We start from the raw sequence: 20,172 nt of genomic DNA on the forward strand, positions 1-20,172 counted from the left end.
TAGCATGGACACACATATGTGGTGCTGTACATTATGCCTCTCCCAAGGGTGCAGGAGCTCCAGTCTCTGTGGCTGCTTGTAACATGTGTGACCTCTGACTTCACGCTTGCTCAGCACTAACCTCATCATTGTCTTCCATCTTTGTTGAATGACTTTTCATGTTGGCAGAGGGTCTTGTTTTTAATTATTATTTTCCAATAGCCACCAAATATTACAGAACAGGGGCTGGCAAGGTTTTATGATAATGGCCTAAGGGTAAGTACTTTATACATTCCAGATCATGGGGACTCTAGTGAAACAAGTTATTTCTCTCCTTGCTGCAGAACAGCCACTGGTAGCAGGTAATAAACAATGTTGTTTACATAATAGACATTGGCTGGATTTGGTTGAGTAGATGTCATTTGCACCCTCCTGAGCCAGGGACATGAAAGTGGACTTTCTAATATGAAGTTTAGAAAAAAATTACATGACAAATCCACTGTCAACACCTGCCACAGTCTCTCTCTCTCTCTCTCTCTCTCTCTCTCTCTCTCTCTCTCTCTCTCTCTCTGTCTCTCTCTCTCTCTCTCTGTATGTATGGGTGTGGTACATTGTTATAAAGCATATTATTTTTTCACTTCACTAGGCTAGATTTTCAGTAAGGGGTCTTTATTTAAATACAGTTGGAATCTTTTTAACTGGGGTTGATAGATAACCATTGGGCTCTAGCTGGCTGTATTTTTCAGAAATGTACAGGCTATTTGCAAGATTCTGATATCAGAGTTACTCATTTAGTTTTCTAATTCACATAAAGATCTATTTTTAGGGTTAATTTTTTTTAGGTCTATTTCTCTAAGATAAAGAGAGATCAGGGGGATTATTTTGGTAGATTTTTAACCCCTCTTTTTTTTTAATAAGTCACCTTTTGTGCCACACATGCTTACCATGTGCCTGTAATTATGATAAACATCTTTTTTCAGTAAAAGCTACAAAATAGCCTCATTTACAATTTCAAATAGTCATTTTTAAAGCATCATTAAGGATCATTCCAATTGAAAAATATATTTTAAAAATGAGAATAGAATTAATCTCAAACCACAACTAAACAGATCATGGATTCATGATTTTTCCATGGATGAGAATGCCTGACACCATTTATTATTTGCTCAAGTTCTGACCTCTCCTAAGAACACCATGTGATGAATTGCAGCCTTGTTTTAAATAGAATATCATACATTCATTCTAAATATATCCATAATTAATAGTCTCTAGCTTTCTAGAAAGATATGCTCTGCTACAACAGCTGTATTCTGGTTGACGACACCACTTCCTTAGAATTAGGGAACAACGCTGCCCTCTAGACAAAGGCCAAGGACAAGTGTATAATTCATAGGAGCAGAAAAGGATAGGCCAATGTTTTAAACTAAAAGTTGATTTCCCCCGCCCCCTGCATTGGGCAGAAGCACAGAGTTAGTACCTGATAATGAGGCTGGCCATGCTGTGCTATTTGTGGATTTCCTATCATAACTGGAATAAAGGGCATGCTTCACTTCTGAAGGCCTCAATTGTGATTATAAAAGAGAAAGGGAGTGGATGGTTTAACCTGAACTTCTGTACACGCTCACTCTGTTTTTTAAGAGTGCCTTGATCTTGGGATTTTTTAATCAGAGTCAAGTAGAAAACTTAAAGAAGTTTCATGCTCAGTTTCATTAAATGCCCATGGAAATTTGAACACTAGACTTCCCTCGTGCTTATCTGGAAAGCACTTTTTAATGTTTTAGAAAAAAGTCTTACAGTTAGGGGAGGATGGCAGAACGAGGCAATTTCAAAAGCCCAAGTCACTAAAGAAGCTTGATAATTGATAAAGTACGACAGAAAGAAAGGTCTGAACATGATTATGAAAGAGAGTTTACGTTCACAACTCTTTTCTAAATAAGAATTCACATCTGTATACATGAGGCAGATTCTGTGAAGCATGACTTCCTTGCAATTGATTTTCTCATTAGCAAATAGCACATCACTTCTACTGAGATATATGCCGTTAGATTGTCTTGTTTTCCCATTGTCTATAAACCAGAAAGAAGTCTATTACTAAAGAACAAAACTGCCATATATTAGTTTCTTGAAGTTGCAGATTAGCTAAATGTGCTCTCCCACCCCCTTTCCTTTTCTGGTACATTCACACAAAATTCCTCCCATGGGCTGATATTTTAAAAGATGACTTGATTTCTGTAAAATTACTGTTTTGTCATCCTGAGTGATTTCCAAAATCCTTTTATACTCTTGGAGAATCAAACTATTGACTTTTCATGTATTTTAAAGACTATCTCGCCGACTTCCTCATAAATTCTAAAATCATCTCGGCCTTACCTGCTGCGCATCTTCCCATTTCTCCTTGTTTTCTTCATCTAGAAGGTTGCTAACTATTTGAAAGAAGTTCTGCAAATTAAATTAGAAAAAAGTTTAGTATTTATATGTGAGAATGTACTTTTCAACAACACTTGTTGGGAATGGTTACATCATATGAATATTTGCAACACTGCTTTATATCCTGACACATTCTTGATCTCTAAGAGGATATTTCAGCACCATAATTCTTTACACAGTTTCATATTTGTATCCCAGAAGCAACCAGAATAGGTAAAACACCTTTTGTTCACAATGATTTGTCCCATTGTCACCTATATGACACTGGGTAATGTCATTATATTATTCCTTGTGAATGTTTTATGCGTTCTCCTTCAAAGAAGTTGCTTGTACTGGTCGACCTCAAGATATCCTGCCAACTGAACACCAGGACTGCTATTTCATTGTTTCTAATAACAGTTTAGCGTGACCATGACAATGGGCAGCCTGACTAGTTGAAATTCTTGTTCTGCCCTTCCTAGTTATTGTATTTTTGCTTTTCAACTACCTATTGAAAAGAGTAAAGAAACATTCAAAATTTCTGGCAAAGAGCACATGTAACAATGCTTAATAAGTCTGAGTAATTTTTGAATCACTGGTTTTATCTCTGATTTTTTTTTTTGAATGGGTCAACACGTAACATGCTCTTTTTAAAGTTCTAAATTCTTACCAGAATCCTCAGTGCTAATGGACAAAGACCTATTGGTTTTATCTTCATCTATAATTATGCAAATGACTGTCTGGTTTTCTCTTTGCAAGCAGACAAGCTCACTCTGAGGTTCATTTTTCTTTCACCCTGAGCACACTGACTACTGCATTCAACTCAGTTCTGCCACTGATAATTTCCTATGTGAGATGTCACCAGAAAGACTTGGCTGTGTTCTCACAGTACGCTGTGCCATCAAGATAAAGTAGTCTGGAGAAGAAATAAGGGTTCCCATTGAAGGGTGGTGATCTGAGACCTCCACAGTGTCCAGTAGAGGCATGTTACCCAGATGGTGGCTGCTTGGTTGTGTCCTTAGTTGTAGCCTATCTAACTGGTCTGTAGGTACGTAATCAGGCACATTACAGCACACTGACTCACTGGCTTAGGGCAGGACTCCCCTGTGGGCAGAAATAATATTATTTGTCAGTTTTGTTTGTCTTCTCTATATGCAGCTTTTCAAAACAAGCATTTGCTCTCCTTCCAAATAAAATCACCTGGGTGTTTTTAGATGAAAAGCAAGGCTGCTTCATTTCCTCTTCTGCGGTTTGAAGCTGTTAGTATCTATATTTAATTGCCCTATTTGTGCTATTTATTTTAATAGTTCCCGGCAAGCACATGGTCAAAACATGTTTTAAGTTATAACCTTTTTGAAAGTTTTAGGCTATTTTATGCAACTGTTGGGGGCAGAGATGGGGAGGGGAGTAGCAAGTCTGCTTTAAACTCATTTTCAAGTCATTTAACCTCTCTGTACTACCTGCCATTTTTACCACTTAAAATTTCTTGCTTGGAGGGTTAACATTTTAAGGGCTTAGTCCACTGAGCTGTAACTCTACCTATGGGCAGAAAGAATTAACCTTCAGAGTTCTCCAATTGCCTATGGCTGGTTAACTCAGTAGGGGACAGGGAGCTAATGAGGCAAAGGCTGTAGGTTTCGTCCCTGTGCCTGCAAGATGGCTATGTTGAGGTCCATGACCTTGGTCTCTGCATCCTAACTCCTCCGGCCATTGTACAAAATGCATTCTGCTGCTAACAAGAGACACCAAGAGAAAGAAGGAAGCAATTTTTGCAAATGCATCTCCATTTTTGGAAAAACACTTCACAAAGCAAGTTTTCCTGAGAGCGGGTCAGTGACTTCTTGCTATACATGAAGGCCACTGCACATACACAATTCCTTGATGAAAATAATGAATTCAGTGCTTTTTTTTTTTGAACAACCAAAGGACGAACATAAAAACATAAATTATTAACCCAAGTCTTAAACTAAGCAAGCACAGAATGTAGCAAACTTTTTGTATTATTTTTCAGGGACAATAAATGGGCCTTTATTGAATCAGAGTAGGAAGGCAGCTTAGATTAAAGTTCCCCTGTGATCTCATTGCTGATCGTATTTCAGAATAATCAACAGCCGCTTTCTGACTAATGCAGGCCATGGAGGACACAGTGAGATGAGTTAAACCTCATTTATTGTCTGGAGTGATGTGGAAAGCGTCTTTGGGCAAAATGAGTCTTTTTCGTGCATCAGTTTATCCTTATCAGTTGCTCATAGAAGATACCTAGTGAAATTCAAAACTAAAGGAAAGTGTTACCAAGTCAGAATGTTTTGGGTTTGCAAATACATTTCAGCATCTTTCCTCTGAACTAACAGTTCATGCTTGTGTCAAATGCTCTGAAAAACATGTATACTAACTTCGGTTATATGTTTTAATTCACTTTGACTTGCCATACATGAGCAGGCTGACAGAATGGAACAGACCAAACAAGACAATGTTTGTAAGAGGAGACTGGTAACACTTTTGGACACTTGAATGACTCCTGAGCAGTCTGAAGACACTTCTACTTGACAGCGTTCATTAAACGCTCTTGCATGCTAAAGATATCCTATATAATACAATATATACATACTACATATATGGATATATACTCATAGTATACACATATACTATGTGATATGTATCACACAGTAGCTTTTTCTTTCAAGGTGCGTGCGTGCGTGCATGCGTGTGTGTGCGCCCGTGTGCCTTTTTGAAACAGTGTTTTGCTATGTAGTGGTGACAAGCCTGGATCCTGCTCTAGACCATGCATAGCGGTGATCCTGCTATTTTGGTTTCTGTGTGCTCTGATAACATTCATGCTTTAACTCACTGATCCCATGCCTTGGACTCATTTCAAAAACTTAAAGTCCTTGGCAGAGTCTCAGTTGTATGAAAACTGAAGGAGCAGATATATATACTAAAATTTCTCTTTTGATTTTTTTTAACTACATGGTCCCTGTCCTACCTTATTTCTCTAATATGTAAAAGCCACCTGGAAGAGATAAGTGAATTTTGGAGGTAATCCCTAACACTGGTAAAGTGTTTAATATATGTACTTTTTATGATTGCATTTCTTCCATATCATCTTTTTTTATGATTGGCTACATGAATAGTATTTACTACTACATTATAGCAAATGCATAGCTATCATTGGTAAAGACTTTCAAGTTCACCTCAACCCTCTTTGAAGATCTCTAACTCTTGCAGCAAAAGGCAGAAAACAGAACCAGTTAAATACTGACATCAGTACCTATATTTTTTCAATAGATATGTCTCTTTTCTCAGAATATAGCTGGTAAGAGGGGTTTGGTACAGTCTAGTGATTACCAGATGTCTGTTCAGTTAGAGGTGCTGTTCTTCCAAATGGCTGTGGGGCACAAAGGTCAAACTCGTATGACTATGTCTTCTTGATAGGAAGACAAACAGAGAAATAAATGCATTATGTATGGAGAAATACAAATACCTCTGAGACTATTGAAGTCAAGGTCCCAGAATGGAAGAAGAGTGAAAAGAATGTTTTATTTATTGGGTAGTAGTCAATCATCTTGCTGTCCCTCTGATTGGCTTCTGTTTGGCAGATTTTTGATGGACCATACATCATCTTGTATGACTAATAAAAGAGGTTCTAGTTGTATGGAAATGGAAATGTAGGTTAGGCTAATGATTTGATGACCCCCAAGCCACAGGAAATGTTCCTCTCCATCTTAACTCAGGAGCAAAATGTTTGGACTTCAAGGGACAATGATAATCCCTAAAGGAGAAGATTCTATAATACAGAGGTAAAGATTTGGTACATTTTGTTAGCCCTGTTCAATTGTGTGAGGATAATGCCAGGAAAAGCTGAATGACTAGGAAGAAGGGACCATCTACTACTATAAGTATTGAAACTATAGGATAAATGATTGATCGTCAACCTAGAGATTGGGTAGCTACAAAGCCATGTGTGATGTAGATTCCTGCTGTCCTCATTTTCCCCTTTTGCTGTCCTGCCTCATAGTCTGTCTATAGCCTAGGCGTATCAGACTTATTCATGCCCACAAATTATACAGTCGTGTCAGTAGACAAATACAAGTAATAGCCCTGTTCTCTATGTTGTAACTAGCCTGGAAGACATGAACATATTCCAAAGTGTGTCTCACAATCTGAATATGAAACTATTGAAACAATGCCCCCACAAAGAAATGGGAATTTCCCCAGGAATCTCATGCTTGGAAAAGGAAAGGATGTCAACCAGAGGAGAACTTGTTTTCCTAAAAGAAATCTCAAACAGTTGATCACCTTACAGGTTGAGGCTGAAGCCCAGATAATGATGAGTCAGTGGTGAACAGGACCACACTTTTGCCTGGGACTGCTTAGATATGACATCTTTGGTTCTTCATTTAAACTCTGATCTCATTTCAGGGCACTGGAGATAGACTTGGCACTTAAGAGGTTTGCTCAAACTCTTTTTGCCTCTTTCTGATACAGCCACATTGAAGAAATAGCATTACCTGCCTTGATCTATTATGGACAAGTACTCAAGCTTTGCTTATTAGAGTTGTCATGGCCCCTGTTCTGTCTCTAAAAACTCTGGTAACAAGGCTGTCCAAATACAGTCTTTAGATTAAATGAAGCAACTTCCAACACAGATTACTAAATACAGAGAACCTTGGCCACATATCTCTAATACTCCTTATCTTCCCGAATGCATTTGGAGAATATGTTTCATTTTCTCAGCAAAAGAATGGGTATGGAAAATTATAAAAGCATTACCCAGATATCACAGTGTAGGGGGCCAAAGAATAAAGATAAGGATATCAGTAAATATGCTTTACCACCTAAAGTAGTGGCATTTGGAAAACCAAAGGAAAGAAAGGATATAGGGATGAAAGGGTGAGAAAGGAAAGAGAAAACAATTGGAAGTATATTTACTTATTCAAGAAGTATATAGAGAATGATTTTTTCCCTATATCCTCTACTGTACTAGGGATTGTTAAGAGTGAATAAGTCATGTGAGGCCCTGAACTCATCCATCCTCAACTCCGGAAAATGAAGACAGTCAGTAAATAAATACACTTAACATGATGACTTTAGGGTTGGAGTTGTGGTTTGAATGTGAAAGACCTGGAATAGGTTAATGTAATTGAAAACTTGATCTCCAGTTGACAGCGGTGTTTGGGAAGGTTGGGAAACTTATGGGAAGTGGCGTCTCACTGATGAAGTGGGTCATTGGACATAAGTCACAAGGCTTCCTGTTCATGTTCTGCTTCCTGAGTGGAGATGCAATCTGGCTAGAGAGTTTCCTGCCTCTGCTGTCATGGCTTCCTTGATGGCTGCTCTGTCTTCTCTCCCATATACCTCTGGAACTATAATCTAGAATAAACCTGTTCTTGCTTACCTTGCTTTTGTCAGGTTATTCTATCCCATCAATGAGAACATAACTAAGACAGGTGTGTAAGAATGTGGTAAAGTGCTTGCCTAGGATTTCCAAAGCCCCGACTTCAATCCTCACCAGTAAAAAAATAAACAAACAAGAAAAATGACTTCAGATATTAATTACAATGGTTGAATGTGTAATTAAAGTAAAAGATTTAAATGTTGTTGATGGGAGGGCACTTTGGGGTGATCCCTTTGGGTAGTGATTGAGAATGACTCCTGCTGTTTCAAAGGTATTAAGACACTTTTAAAAGATGCGTTAGGCAGAACTTTGCTACCTTACCCTGCCAACTCTGCCATGTGAGGGTACAACATTCTTCCCTTCAGGAGGATGTAATAATAAGGTGTCGTCTTGGAAGACAGAGCAATCTGCATAGGACAAGTGAACTTCCTGTGACTCATCTTGGACTTAGCTCCTAGGTACTAGAAGAAAAAGAGGCCTCTTTTTGCTTCCCTATTTTGCTGAAACATCATAAATGGACTAAGGGAGATTAAAATATAGTAGATTATAGTGAGACATGGAAGGCAGAGGAAAAAGAGAAAGGATTGGGGAGAGATAAACAGGAAGGGGAGAGTGAGAGACTGTGTGTGAAGAAACAGAGAGACAAAGAGTATATGTGTGATGGGTGAATTATTGGCTAGCCAGAAACAAAACCTTTATCTGTATGCGATATCTAACTTGAGACCATCATGATGAGGGGACAGCCTTTAAAAAGATAATTTGCTCCCCACTAAATATAAGTGAGAAGAGAAAGATAGAGCACATGCTTCCTGAGTAAAAAACTATCTAAACAAATTTTAGAAACAGAATGAATGACATAATATTTCTAAACTGGCCTTGAATAGAGTAGACAAGACTATTCATGGAGAGTGAAATAGACAAGGGTTAGAGAAAGAGGAGCCATCAACTCACAATGGTTATGCAGCAAGTTTAGCTAAAAATAAAAGTCTGCTTTAGGATGCTGAGTAGCATATAAAGTGCAGTACAGTATAAAATAGTTCCAAGTGCCAAGGACAGAGAAAGATGGTAGCTTGATTCCCAGAACCATACATGATGACAAATCGTACAGGTGAGAAAGCAGAGGATCAAACATCCATCTTTGGTTCCTGGCTCAGGATACCGAGGATTGCAGTGCAGCTCCATAGGCTGCATCCTACATGAGAAACACCTGCACTGGAAAGGAAAAAGTGAGCTTCATTTTGATCTGCTTGAGCATTAAGGATCTACAGTGCAGCCGAGGGAAGAGGCCCGGGAGACAGCTTGACTTAAGTCTAAATCTCCAAAGACAAAAGTAAAGTGAAGAATTAATCATAGTTGAAAACAGGAGCCCTTTGGGATAAAGAATATGAATTCCAAGAATAGAGTTGAATAGGTAAAGTCAAGGTTAAACACTGGAGGAAAGCATACTAGGAAGAATACTAAATGAGATGGGTAAGGGGGGGATGAGAGGCAAGAGTGACAGGTGACAGAATAAAACACATTTGGAAGCTGTTCCATGGGTGAGATGAATTCCAAGGGACACAGACTGTTCTTCAGCTTGGCAAACACCCAAAGGCGACTCAACATACAGTATAATAGAATTCAGTTTTCAAAACATGTCTGCTCATGGTTGAGCACATGCCTAACACCTATGAACACACCACAAATATAGACTAGACTAACGCATGGACTGCTGATTCTTTGAGATGTGTGACACTACTTCTTAGGCTCCTATTTGGGAAGTTATGTAGAAAAGGCATTAATTGCAAGCAACATTACTGTATGAATCCATTTGCGTCTGCTCTCACATTATTTGTTTCTAAGTGGACAACCCCTCAAGTGTGGCTTGAACGATCTGTGTGTATTTTATAAAAGGCAAATGAGTAAAAAAATAATTTAGAATTGACCAGACCAAATAATGCACATTAGAGTTTTACCCAGATTATCTATCCAAGCAGCATATCTACTGGCTTTAGGCAAGGAGAAGCTATCAAGGTCTCAGACTGAGATTACCATTCAAATCATCCTATTTCAGGGGTCAGGGCTGAATACATATGAACCATATGATTCAGGGAAAGCAATTAAGCACATGAAAACCCAGGTGAATAGCTGAGCTCATCTGAGGGTGTGGGGTACCTATCTCCAGGGGGGAGGTCTATAGCTTTCAGGATGACCTGACCTGATAGTTGTGGGCACAGGCCTCCAATTTCAGGCTTTGCTGCCCCTGCTGGACCACATCAAACCTTCAGATCTGGAATGCTTTGAGAGCAGACTATTGACATCACTCTCCCACTATGTGCTTGTTTAGATGAAAACAAGTCTTCAATGACACATTTTGTTTTTCCTTGCTCTTCTTTTAGTCGCATCTTCACAGAAACTCTGACTCATTTTGAAAATAGCAGAAGGATGTTGCTGTAGGATCCACTGACTTGTGTTTCACATTTTTTTTTTGCTCTGCTATGAAGCAAAACAGCTTGACCTGTAGAGGTACTTAATAGCTTCAGTCACCAATGTTTAGATGATGCTACCAGTCTCCTTGGGATAAGTTTGGGACCAAAGGCTCCAATAAGGGGTAGCATAGTAAGTCAACCTTTTAGATGATGCAGATGGAATGAAGTGTAGTAAAAGAAGGGGATATTCAATTATTGGGGCTTTAGGGCATATGCTTGGTACTGCTTTCCCAAGCTTCATTTAAAAATGAAAGATAAAGAAGTGAGTGACACTCATATGCTGATTATAGTATATTGATTATTCACCTATAGGCAGTAGGACAGGATGGTCAATACTCAGTGAGGAAAACATAACTATAGCATCAAGACATGGAAGCATTTATTCTTAAGTAAGGCTACTTAGAGAATTCAAACCATCTAGGTAACCAGACAGTAAGTAGAGAGAGCTGCAAGCAGGGTAAGAAGGCATCTAGTAACCTTGCTGCACTGGGAATTCAGGCACGCCTAACTACAGTAATGGAACGACACCTGTAATATAGCCTAAATCACATATATGACCTGGCATTCTTGTGCCATCATGAGCCCAAACGAGCCCAATAGCCAAGAATAAGGGACTGTAGAACGCTCAGCCCTAAATGCAATATATACACTGCACCCCTTCCTCCTGAGGCTCAGGAAGCAGAGCAGGAAAGGGGGCAGAAAGACTGTAAAAGCCGGAGACAGTAGATGACTACAGGAAAACTGTGCTCCGGGCATCACAGGGCAGCTGCTTAGATGAACTTACAGCAGTTGAAACAGCATGCACAAGAGCTGTGCAAGCTCAAACCAGCCAAACTCCCAGCATGAAGAGGGGGCTTGCGCATCAATTCCCACCTGTAACTAAGCTGTTACTGGCCATCCTTCGCTGTTGGGAGGAGAGTCAGTTTTCTCAAAGGGTGTAGCCCCTGGTAAGCCAACATTCACTCCAAGGGGAAACTACACATCCAAGAGTATTTGCGCAGCACACATTCATCTTGATGGGATTAAAAAAGGACACACAGTTGGATGGGTGGGGGAGGGAGTAGGGATCTGGGAAGAGTTGGGGGATGGGGGATGAATATGATCAAAACACATTGTATGAAAATTGCAAAGGAACTAATAAAAATACTTTTTAAAGAAATGAGTTCAGCAGCTTGGTTCAGACAACATTCTCCTGTGAACCATTAAAAGATCTGAAATATCTTTTTAGACAACCTGCCATGAAAAACAAAAGTGATAACTGGTCAGAACGTTCTGAGAAAACCTTGTTCTGGGTCATGGTTTTTCTCAGCACATCTTTTTTACACTAGAATTATGCATACTGGCTTGCTCATTCTTTTATAGTAGATTAACTCTTTGCTGTGCCAGGGATCACCTTATCTGAGCCTCCTCTTTCTTTTGTTATCATAAATATTCCTCCCCGAAACATTCTTTCGACTTTTTCTGTTCCTTCCCCCATTGCAAGTGTGGAGAGGCTACTGTTTATGATCTAACTCATTCCTAGGATCTGATATAGTTGAGGTTAAGCAGGCAGGATGACAGTCTTCAGAAAAAAAAGAACCAAATGACAAAGTTATTAAGGAAGAAATCCCCTGGGTCATATCAAATCTATTCTCTATCACGATCCAGGTCTGATTTTTCTCTTTTGTACTCTGATTCTGACATTCTGTTTATATGTGTCACAAAACATAGGTGTCACACCTGGAATTCTCTTTGAAATCTTACCACTCCTTCTGGCCCTGTGCCTCTCCACTAGGCTGGGCCTACATAGAGCTGCAGGCAGCCATGGAGTAGACTTGGAATCTTGGAGGTAAACACACCAGATTAGGCTTTCTAGCTCTCTGCCACTAGGGGGCTCTGACCCTTGCAAAAGAAAAATAACAGTAAGAGTGGATCCAGTAGCTAAAACTGTCTCTAATCACAAATCGGCTACAAGTAGAACTTTATTTCTCTGGATTACACTGCTGTTCACATATTTAACCGAGTTCCTGCTCTGTGTGCACAGCAAAGGTGGCTTTTGTCTGCTAATCTCTGCAGATCTATTTGCTTGGCAGGAAGTCTAAAGGTACTTAATTGCACAACTGAGGTTAACTTTTAAGAATATCTTTGACAAGCCTTTTAAATACTCTTTAACATATATTATAAAGGGTCCAGTTCATTCATTTAAATCAGTAAAGGTCCAATGAAATATCAAAAGCCAATACAAGCAAAATCTTGGGTCTTGTAGATATTCCTTTCTCTAACAAATGCCATTTCTATCCTTAATTCATCTACTTAATACCGGTTCTTTCTTGTCTGTAAATGGATTCTTAAATTCATGTATCAGACTGTGACTCAAAGGCAACCTTTTGACTAGTCACCACTGAGGGAAGAGATATCCCAATACCACAATGTTCTAATTTAACAGGAAGCCACCAAAGAGAGATTTTTGACATCTCTGACTTCTAATCTCACATCTTTCTTTTATATAAACATAAAGGCTGGAAATGTTAGAGAACTAAGGTCCCCGAGTTAATCAAGACCTAAACAAAGAAGGCTGCAAGCAATGAAAGAATGTTCCCAAGTTTGTGGCCTCTGAACTGTCAGCCACAGCCTGACTACTGTCGAATACTATGAGTCACCATTAACCAAGCCTTATTTTCCTACTCAGAGAAAGAATGGCCCCCGTCACATGGTCTAAGTCATGTATACTGCATTCACCCACCTCTGTCATGTAGCTTAGGTCACAAACCTAATTCCTCTTGGAACAAGACTTCCCTTACCATAAAAAAAAAAAAAAAAAAAAAAAAAAACTTTAAAAAGATGACATCGTGATTTCTTTCATTGTGCTGAATCTCTGCTTCAGATCTATCATCTAGCTGCTGCCATGTTAACGAACCCCTTGCTTGGGGACAATTTGACACAGTGCCTCTTTATCAAATTGACCCCTCTCTTCCTATAACCTAAGAGAGCAAAGTGAAGAATGGTCACCCAAATTTGGATGGACATGACCAAGACCCTTGAGGGCCAGCATTGTAAGAAAAATGGGCACACATCACAGGTGACCCACAAGAGACTACAAGCAGGTGTGGTGATATTTTATTTGTGTTGAAATGTGGTGATGTTTTATTTGTGCTTTGATAAATAAAGCTTGCCTGGAGATCAGGGGGAAAGACCAGATATTTTAAGTAAACAAAGTCAGGCAGCACACACCCTTAATCCAATCACTTAGCAGGCAGGGTGCAGCGTCTTGGTGTGTTCAAGGCCATACTAGGGAATAGACCCAAGCCTGGTGACACAAGCCTTTAATCCCAGTACCAACCATAGAGACCTAGAGGTCTGTACAGACAGACAGTGATAAGGAAGTGAGGTAGCTGGGCTAAAAGCCAATGAGAGGGCAGAAAAGCAAGGCACATAAAGACATGGGTAGACAGAAAGTACCTCGCATTTGGAAGATGCAGAGTTGGTGAGGTAAGGTTTGATGGTGGCTCCCCCTATTTCCCTGATCTCTCTAAGGCTTTCACCCCTATATTTGGCTCCACACTTTTAATTTAATAAGATCATCTAGAAATTCGTCTACACGCAGCCTATGTACAACTTGCCGTAGGTGAAGCTGCCTGGCATACAGCTCTCACTAAAGCACAATGGTCAGAGGTTTTCATGATCCCCTTCTCTGGGGTGAATTGCACCTTTTCCTTCTGCTTTATATGTTGAAGCCCTAACACTTGATGCTCATGTGTGAGATTATTTAGAAATATTTCTATTAAAGAGGGACTCCAATAAAAATAAAAAAAAATAGAGTACTTACTGTAGATCCCAGTCCAGTCTAATCAGTATCTCTATACAAAAAGAGTAGGAACACAGACATACCAAGATGCATGTGCAGAGAAAAAAATAAGAACCATTAAAAGATGCTGATAGACAAAAACACTGATGTCAGCTCATGTTGGAGAGAATATGGAGTAAGAAGAACACTCCTACACTGTTGGTGGGAGTGCAATCTCATACAGTCACTTTGGAATTTAGTACAGCAGTTTCTCAGAAAATTGGGGATCAATCTACCTCAAGAACCAATGGTACCACTCTTGGGCATATACCCAAAGAATGCTCAATCAGACCACAAGGACACTTGCTAAACTATGTTCATAGCAGCATTATTCATAACAGGCAGAACCTGGAAACAACCTAGATGTCCCTCAACTGAAGAATGGATAAAGAAAATGTCCTACATATACACAATGGAGTTCTACTCAGCAGCAAAAAGCAATGACATCATGAAATTTGCAGGCAAATGGATGGAACTAGAAAATATCATCCTGAGTGAGTTAACCCAGACTCAGAAGGACAAACATGGTATGTACTCACTCATAAGTGGATACTAGGTGTAGTCTGATAACCAGACTACAACCCACAGCTCCAGAGAAGCTAGTCAACAAGGAGAACCCCAAGAGGGATGCATGGATCACCCTGGGAAGAGGAAATAGATGAGATCTCCTGAGCAGCCTGGCAGTGAGTGAAGTAATAGAGGGTAGGGGATGGGAAATGAGAACATAAGGGAATGGGATGGTTGGGCTGGAACAGGGATGGAGGGGGAAAGCAATAAAAGAGATATCTTGATAGAGGGAGACACCATGGGGATGGGGAGAAACCTGGTTCCAGGGAACTTCCCAGAAATCCACAAGGATGACCCCAGCTTAGACTACTAGCAATAGTGGAGAGGGTGCCTGAACTGGCTTACCCTACAACCATATCAGTGAATACCCTAACTGTCATCATAGAGCCTTCATCCAATAAGTAATGGAAGCAGATGTAGATATCCACAGCCAAACACCAGGCCAAGCTCCAGGAGTCTAGTCGAAGAGAGGGAAGAGGGGTTCTATGAGCAAGGGACATCAAGATCATAATGGGGAAACCTAGACAAACAAACCAAGCTAGTGGGAACTAAGAAACTTCAGACCAACAGCTGTTGAGCTTGCATGGGACGGGACTAGGCCCTCTGCACAAGCGAGAGAGACATTTGTGTAGGTTGGTCTGTTTAAGGACCCTCTGGTAGTAGGATCAGGATCTATCCCTGGTGCATGAGCTGGCTTTTTAGAGCCCATGACCTATGGTGGGACAACTTGCACAGCCTTGATGCAGGGGGAGGGGTTCGAACCTGTCTCAACTGAATGTACCAGGCTTTGCTGACTCTCCATGAGAGGTCTTATATCTTTTCAAAGGAAGGAAGGGCAGGTTGGTTTTGGGGGGAAGGCAGGTGAAGGGAAGCAGTTGGATCTGTGGTTGGCATGTAAAATGAATAAAAATTTTCTTAATAAAATAAAAAGATGGTGATTGGAGGCTGCCATTTACAAGCCAAAAACATTCATGAAACAAAATCTTTGCTCAACTCCTTCCTCCAAACCTAGATACATTTGTGGACTATTATGTTCTGGTAGCCCTACCAAATAAATACAGCATTCAATAATAATTAAAATAAAAACAGAAAAACAAACTTTGAGAGTAAGTGGAAAACATATAAATTTCAATATTAACCTAACTTTTAGTAAAATAATGGGAGATTCTGAAAGAACAAAATTATGACAAGTTTCATTGTACTTTAAAAAAAATCCTCAACCTAAATAATTATTTAGACACAAAGGAGAAAGAAATTGAGATAGCAAGATAGCTGAGACAGTAAAGACACTTGCCACCAACACATGAAAGACCAAGTTTGATCCACAGGATCTACAAGCTGAGAGGTGTGAACCAATTCCTACAAGTTTTCCATTGTCCTCCACATACATGCAATAACATTCAGATACATACATAGACCACAGATACACAGACACACACAGTTACACACATACCTTAGATAAGCAATTTTAAAAATGAAATCAAAACAGCTCTGAGATACCATCTAACACCTGTCAGGATGGCTAAGATCAAAAGTACTGAAGACAGCTTATGTTGGAGAGAATGTGGAACAAGGGGAACACTCCTACACTGTTGGTGGGAGTGCAAACTTGTACAGCTACTTTGGGAATCAGTGTGGTGGTTTCTCAGAAAAGTGGGAATCAATCTTCCTCAAGACTGAGCTATACCACTCTTGCACATACTCAAAGAATGCTCAATCATACCAATGGACATTTGCTCAACTATGTTTATAGCAGCATTATTCATAATAGGCAGAACCTGGAAACAACCTAGATGCCCCTCAACTGAAAAATGGATTAAGAAAATGTGGTACATATACACAATGGAATACTACTCAGCAGAGAAAAACAATGACATCATGAAATTTGCAGGCAAATGGATGGAACTAGAAAATATCATCCTGAGTGAGTTAACCCAGACTCAGAAGGACAAACATGGTATGTACCCACTCGTAAGTGGATACTAGAAGTAAAGCAAAGGATAACCAGACAACAACCCACTCTAGGGAAGCTAGCTAACAAGAAAGACCCAAAGAGTGACACATGGATCACCCTGGGAAGGGGAAATAGATGAGATTTCCATGAGTGAACTGGGGGTGAGGGGTGGGCAATGCAGGGTAGGAGATGGGGGATGAGAACATAAGGGAATGTGATGGTTGAGCTGGAACAGGGATGGAGTGGGAAAGCAATGAGAGAGATAACATGATAGAGGGAGATATAGAGAAAAACCCAGTGCTAGGGAAGTTACCAGGAATTCCCAAGGATGACCCCAGCTTGGACTACTAGAAATAGTGGAAAGGGTTCCTGAACTGAATTGGCTTGCCCCAGTGATCAGATTGGTGAATACTCTAACAGTCAGCACAGAGTTTTTTCTCCAATGACTGATGGAGGCAGATACAGAGATCCACAGCTAAACACCAGGCAGAGCTCCAGGAGTCCAGTAGGAGAGAGAGGAGGGATTCTATGAACAAGTGCATTAGGATCATGATGGGAAAACCTGCAGAAATGACCAAAGCAGACTAGTGGAAACTCATGAAAGTTGGACCAATGGCTGTGGAGCCTGCATGGGACTGAACTAGGCCCTTTGCATGGTGAGGAAATTGTGTAGCTTGATCTGCTTGGGGGGCTCCCTGGCAGTAGAATCAGAATCCATCTCTGGTGCATGAGGGGGCTTATTGGAGCCCACTACCTATAATGGGACACCTCATGCAGACTTGAGGCAGGGGCAAGGGCTTGGACTTGCCTCTACTTGATGTGCCTCCTCATGGGAGGCCTTGCCTTCTTGTAGAGGGGAATATGGGCTGGGTTGGGGAGGAGGCTGGAGGGCGGGAGGAGGGAAGAGGGGGATCTTTTTTTTTTTTTTTTTCTGAAACAGGGTTTCTCTCTGTAACAGTCCTGGCTATCGTGGAACTCACATTGTAGACCAGGCTGGCCTCGAACTCACAGAGATCCACCTGCTTCTGCCTCCCAAGTGCTGGGATTAAAGGCATGCACCACCGCCACCCAGCAGAGGGGGATCTTTGATTGGTGTACAAAATGAATTTTAAAAAATTCTTAATAAAAAGAATTTAAAAAATGAAATCACATCATTTTTAAGAAAATGGATGGAACTGGAGATCACTATATTAAGCAAAATAAGCCAGATTTGGAAAGACAGAACTCATATGAAATCTAGACTAGATTTCTTATAATAGATAAAACTAAAAAGGGGCTCTTTAGAAAAAGGAAGGGGACAAGGGAGAGAGGAGAAAAAATGGAAATGAAAACATGGATGATATATGTTACGTGCGTATATAAAAAGTCATAATGAATTCAATTTATTTAAAAAATTAATATAAATATAATTACTTCAATAGTTACTTGTTATGGACTAGCTAATAGATTGTACTGTATAGGGTCAACATTCCTCTGCCTTCTTTCCTCTCCCACATAACTGCTGTATTCTTTGCCCTTGGGAGCTTGTTTCTTCCTCCCAGCTAGCAGGGACAGGTATTACTAGAGTTACAGGCATTGCAGGATAGATTCCTCTTTCATGGTCACCACTGGACCTCTCCTCCTATAGGTTTCTCTCATAATACTAGAAAGGGACATGCCACAACATCCTCTTAAGATTCCAATTATCATATAAAAAGGTGGAAATTCCAGGATCCAGTTGAGGCTCATTAAAACAAAGCTACTACCTTCTGTTAAAAAATATATAAACTCCCCTGTCCCTGGGTAGATATATATGAGGTGGGATAATACTTTTGTATAAATGATTTAATAAAACACTGATTGGCCAGTAGCCAGGCAGCAAGTATAGGTGCAGCAAGCAGACCAAAGGAATGTTGGGTCTGGAGTTGCCAGCCAGACACAGAGGAAGCAAGATGACAAAGCAGAACTGAGAAAAGGTATCAAGTCACATGGCTAAACATAGATAAGAATTATGGGTTAATTTAAGTGTAAGAGCTAGTCAGTAATAAGCCTGAGCTAATGGCCAAGCAGTTATAAATAATACTAAGCCTCTGTGTGATTATTTTATAAGTGGGCCATGGGACTGTTGGGGCTTGGCAGGATCAAAGAAAATTTCCGGCTACATTATGGCACCCAATGTGGGGCAATAGTATCTACCTAAAACCCGAGAAAGCTTTAAAAGAAAGATCTAAAATGGAGCTAAAAGCAGCTTCCTAATGTGTCTCTCAGGCCAGCCACAGCTTGCCAGCTTAAGTTACTCTATGGTGGTTCTGCAGTGTGCAGGCTTGACCTGCAGCATGGTGGATTTCTGCCATGGTACACAGAGGAGTCTCCAAGCTTCACAGTGCATTGCATGGAAGATTTAGCTTTTGCTAGTACAGACCAAAAAAAAAAAAAAGTTTCTGGGCTACATGCTGCTGGATGGAGGCATGGACCCACTGCCTCCCAGAGTTGGTGGAGAGCATGTCTCCCAGGGCTAGCTGGAGGTGAATTACCTCTGCCATGTTGAAAAGCTGATATGTGTCGAGTCAGTAGCCAAGGCTGCTGCTTCAGCACTAGCCACTGCAGAGTAAAGCAACAGATTCACAATAAGAGAGATTCAGATGGAATAAACCCTAAACAGTTTACAATGTGTGTGAAGATGTACATAGACTTGGAAGAGAGAGGAAAGGGCATATAGATAGTTGTATAAATAAATAGAAAGTTTTAAAAAATAAAGTCTTTAAAGAGAAAGTAAAAGTAATATAAACATAAGCCATGTAGAAATGGAAATCACATGGAAAGTTTGGATTATAATCTCTTTGGGATTTTTAACGGCAGAGAGACATTTGATTGTAAAACCTGCCAAGTTAAATCAACATGTATATTTTAAAGATATTTTGATTTCAAAAGTTTTGTCTAAGGATACTTTGCTTTGGAAAAAAGGTTCTGATTTTTGTCCTGTTGATGAGAACCTGTGGATTGCTTCTAGGTTAATATGGTTTGATCAAGGAAGACCTCTGAGAGGTCTCCAGATGATCCAACATCCAGAACAGCTTCAAGGCAACTGGTTAAGAGAATACAGCATCACAGACTATTCCTCAGGGCGTGACCATAGTTATTAATTTTCTCAGGATCCCCATAAGAATACAGCACCCTCTATCAACAGGAATTAGCCTAGAAAATTACACCTACATTCCCAAAGAAATGAACTATGGATGTTGGTCTTTGTTTAGGTTGTTGGTTATAAATTGTTATTGGTTATAGTCAATTCTTTCTAAAAGAAGAAAGAGGGATATAATATAGAAATATAGGATATAGATATGATAGGATGAAAGGGTAGATTATTGAATCTACTTTTAAAGAGCAACAACTTGTTTAAAATTGTTTTACATTGCTATAGATTTTAGTTTATTGATACAAATTTAAAGTTAATTTTGTTATACTGTATGTATATTTCTACTTTTGTTTAAAGCATTTTATTTGTGCAACTCATTTGAAATTATAATAATAATTAAGAAATACAGATTGCTAGGCTGTGGTGGCACACACCTTTAATCCCAGCACTCGGGAGGCAGAGGCA

The 20,172-nt window shown here is 39.9% G+C and overlaps 1 protein-coding gene across 4 annotated transcripts in view; it reads right to left on the bottom strand.

The window, feature by feature from the left end:
• Adgrb3 (adhesion G protein-coupled receptor B3) overlaps positions 1-20,172 on the bottom strand; it is a 732,632-nt gene that overhangs the window by 369,996 nt on the left and 342,464 nt on the right. For all 4 annotated transcript variants that reach the window (XM_076557962.1, XM_042265766.2, XM_076557963.1 and 1 more), the window contains one exon: positions 2,350-2,418. In XM_076557962.1, coding sequence (XP_076414077.1) covers positions 2,350-2,418 — 69 coding nt within the window. The remainder of the gene's footprint in view (positions 1-2,349; positions 2,419-20,172) is intronic.

The sequence above is a fragment of the Peromyscus maniculatus genome, chromosome 21 (genome assembly GCF_049852395.1).
Source record: "Peromyscus maniculatus bairdii isolate BWxNUB_F1_BW_parent chromosome 21, HU_Pman_BW_mat_3.1, whole genome shotgun sequence".
Classification (NCBI taxonomy): domain Eukaryota; kingdom Metazoa; phylum Chordata; class Mammalia; order Rodentia; family Cricetidae; genus Peromyscus; species Peromyscus maniculatus.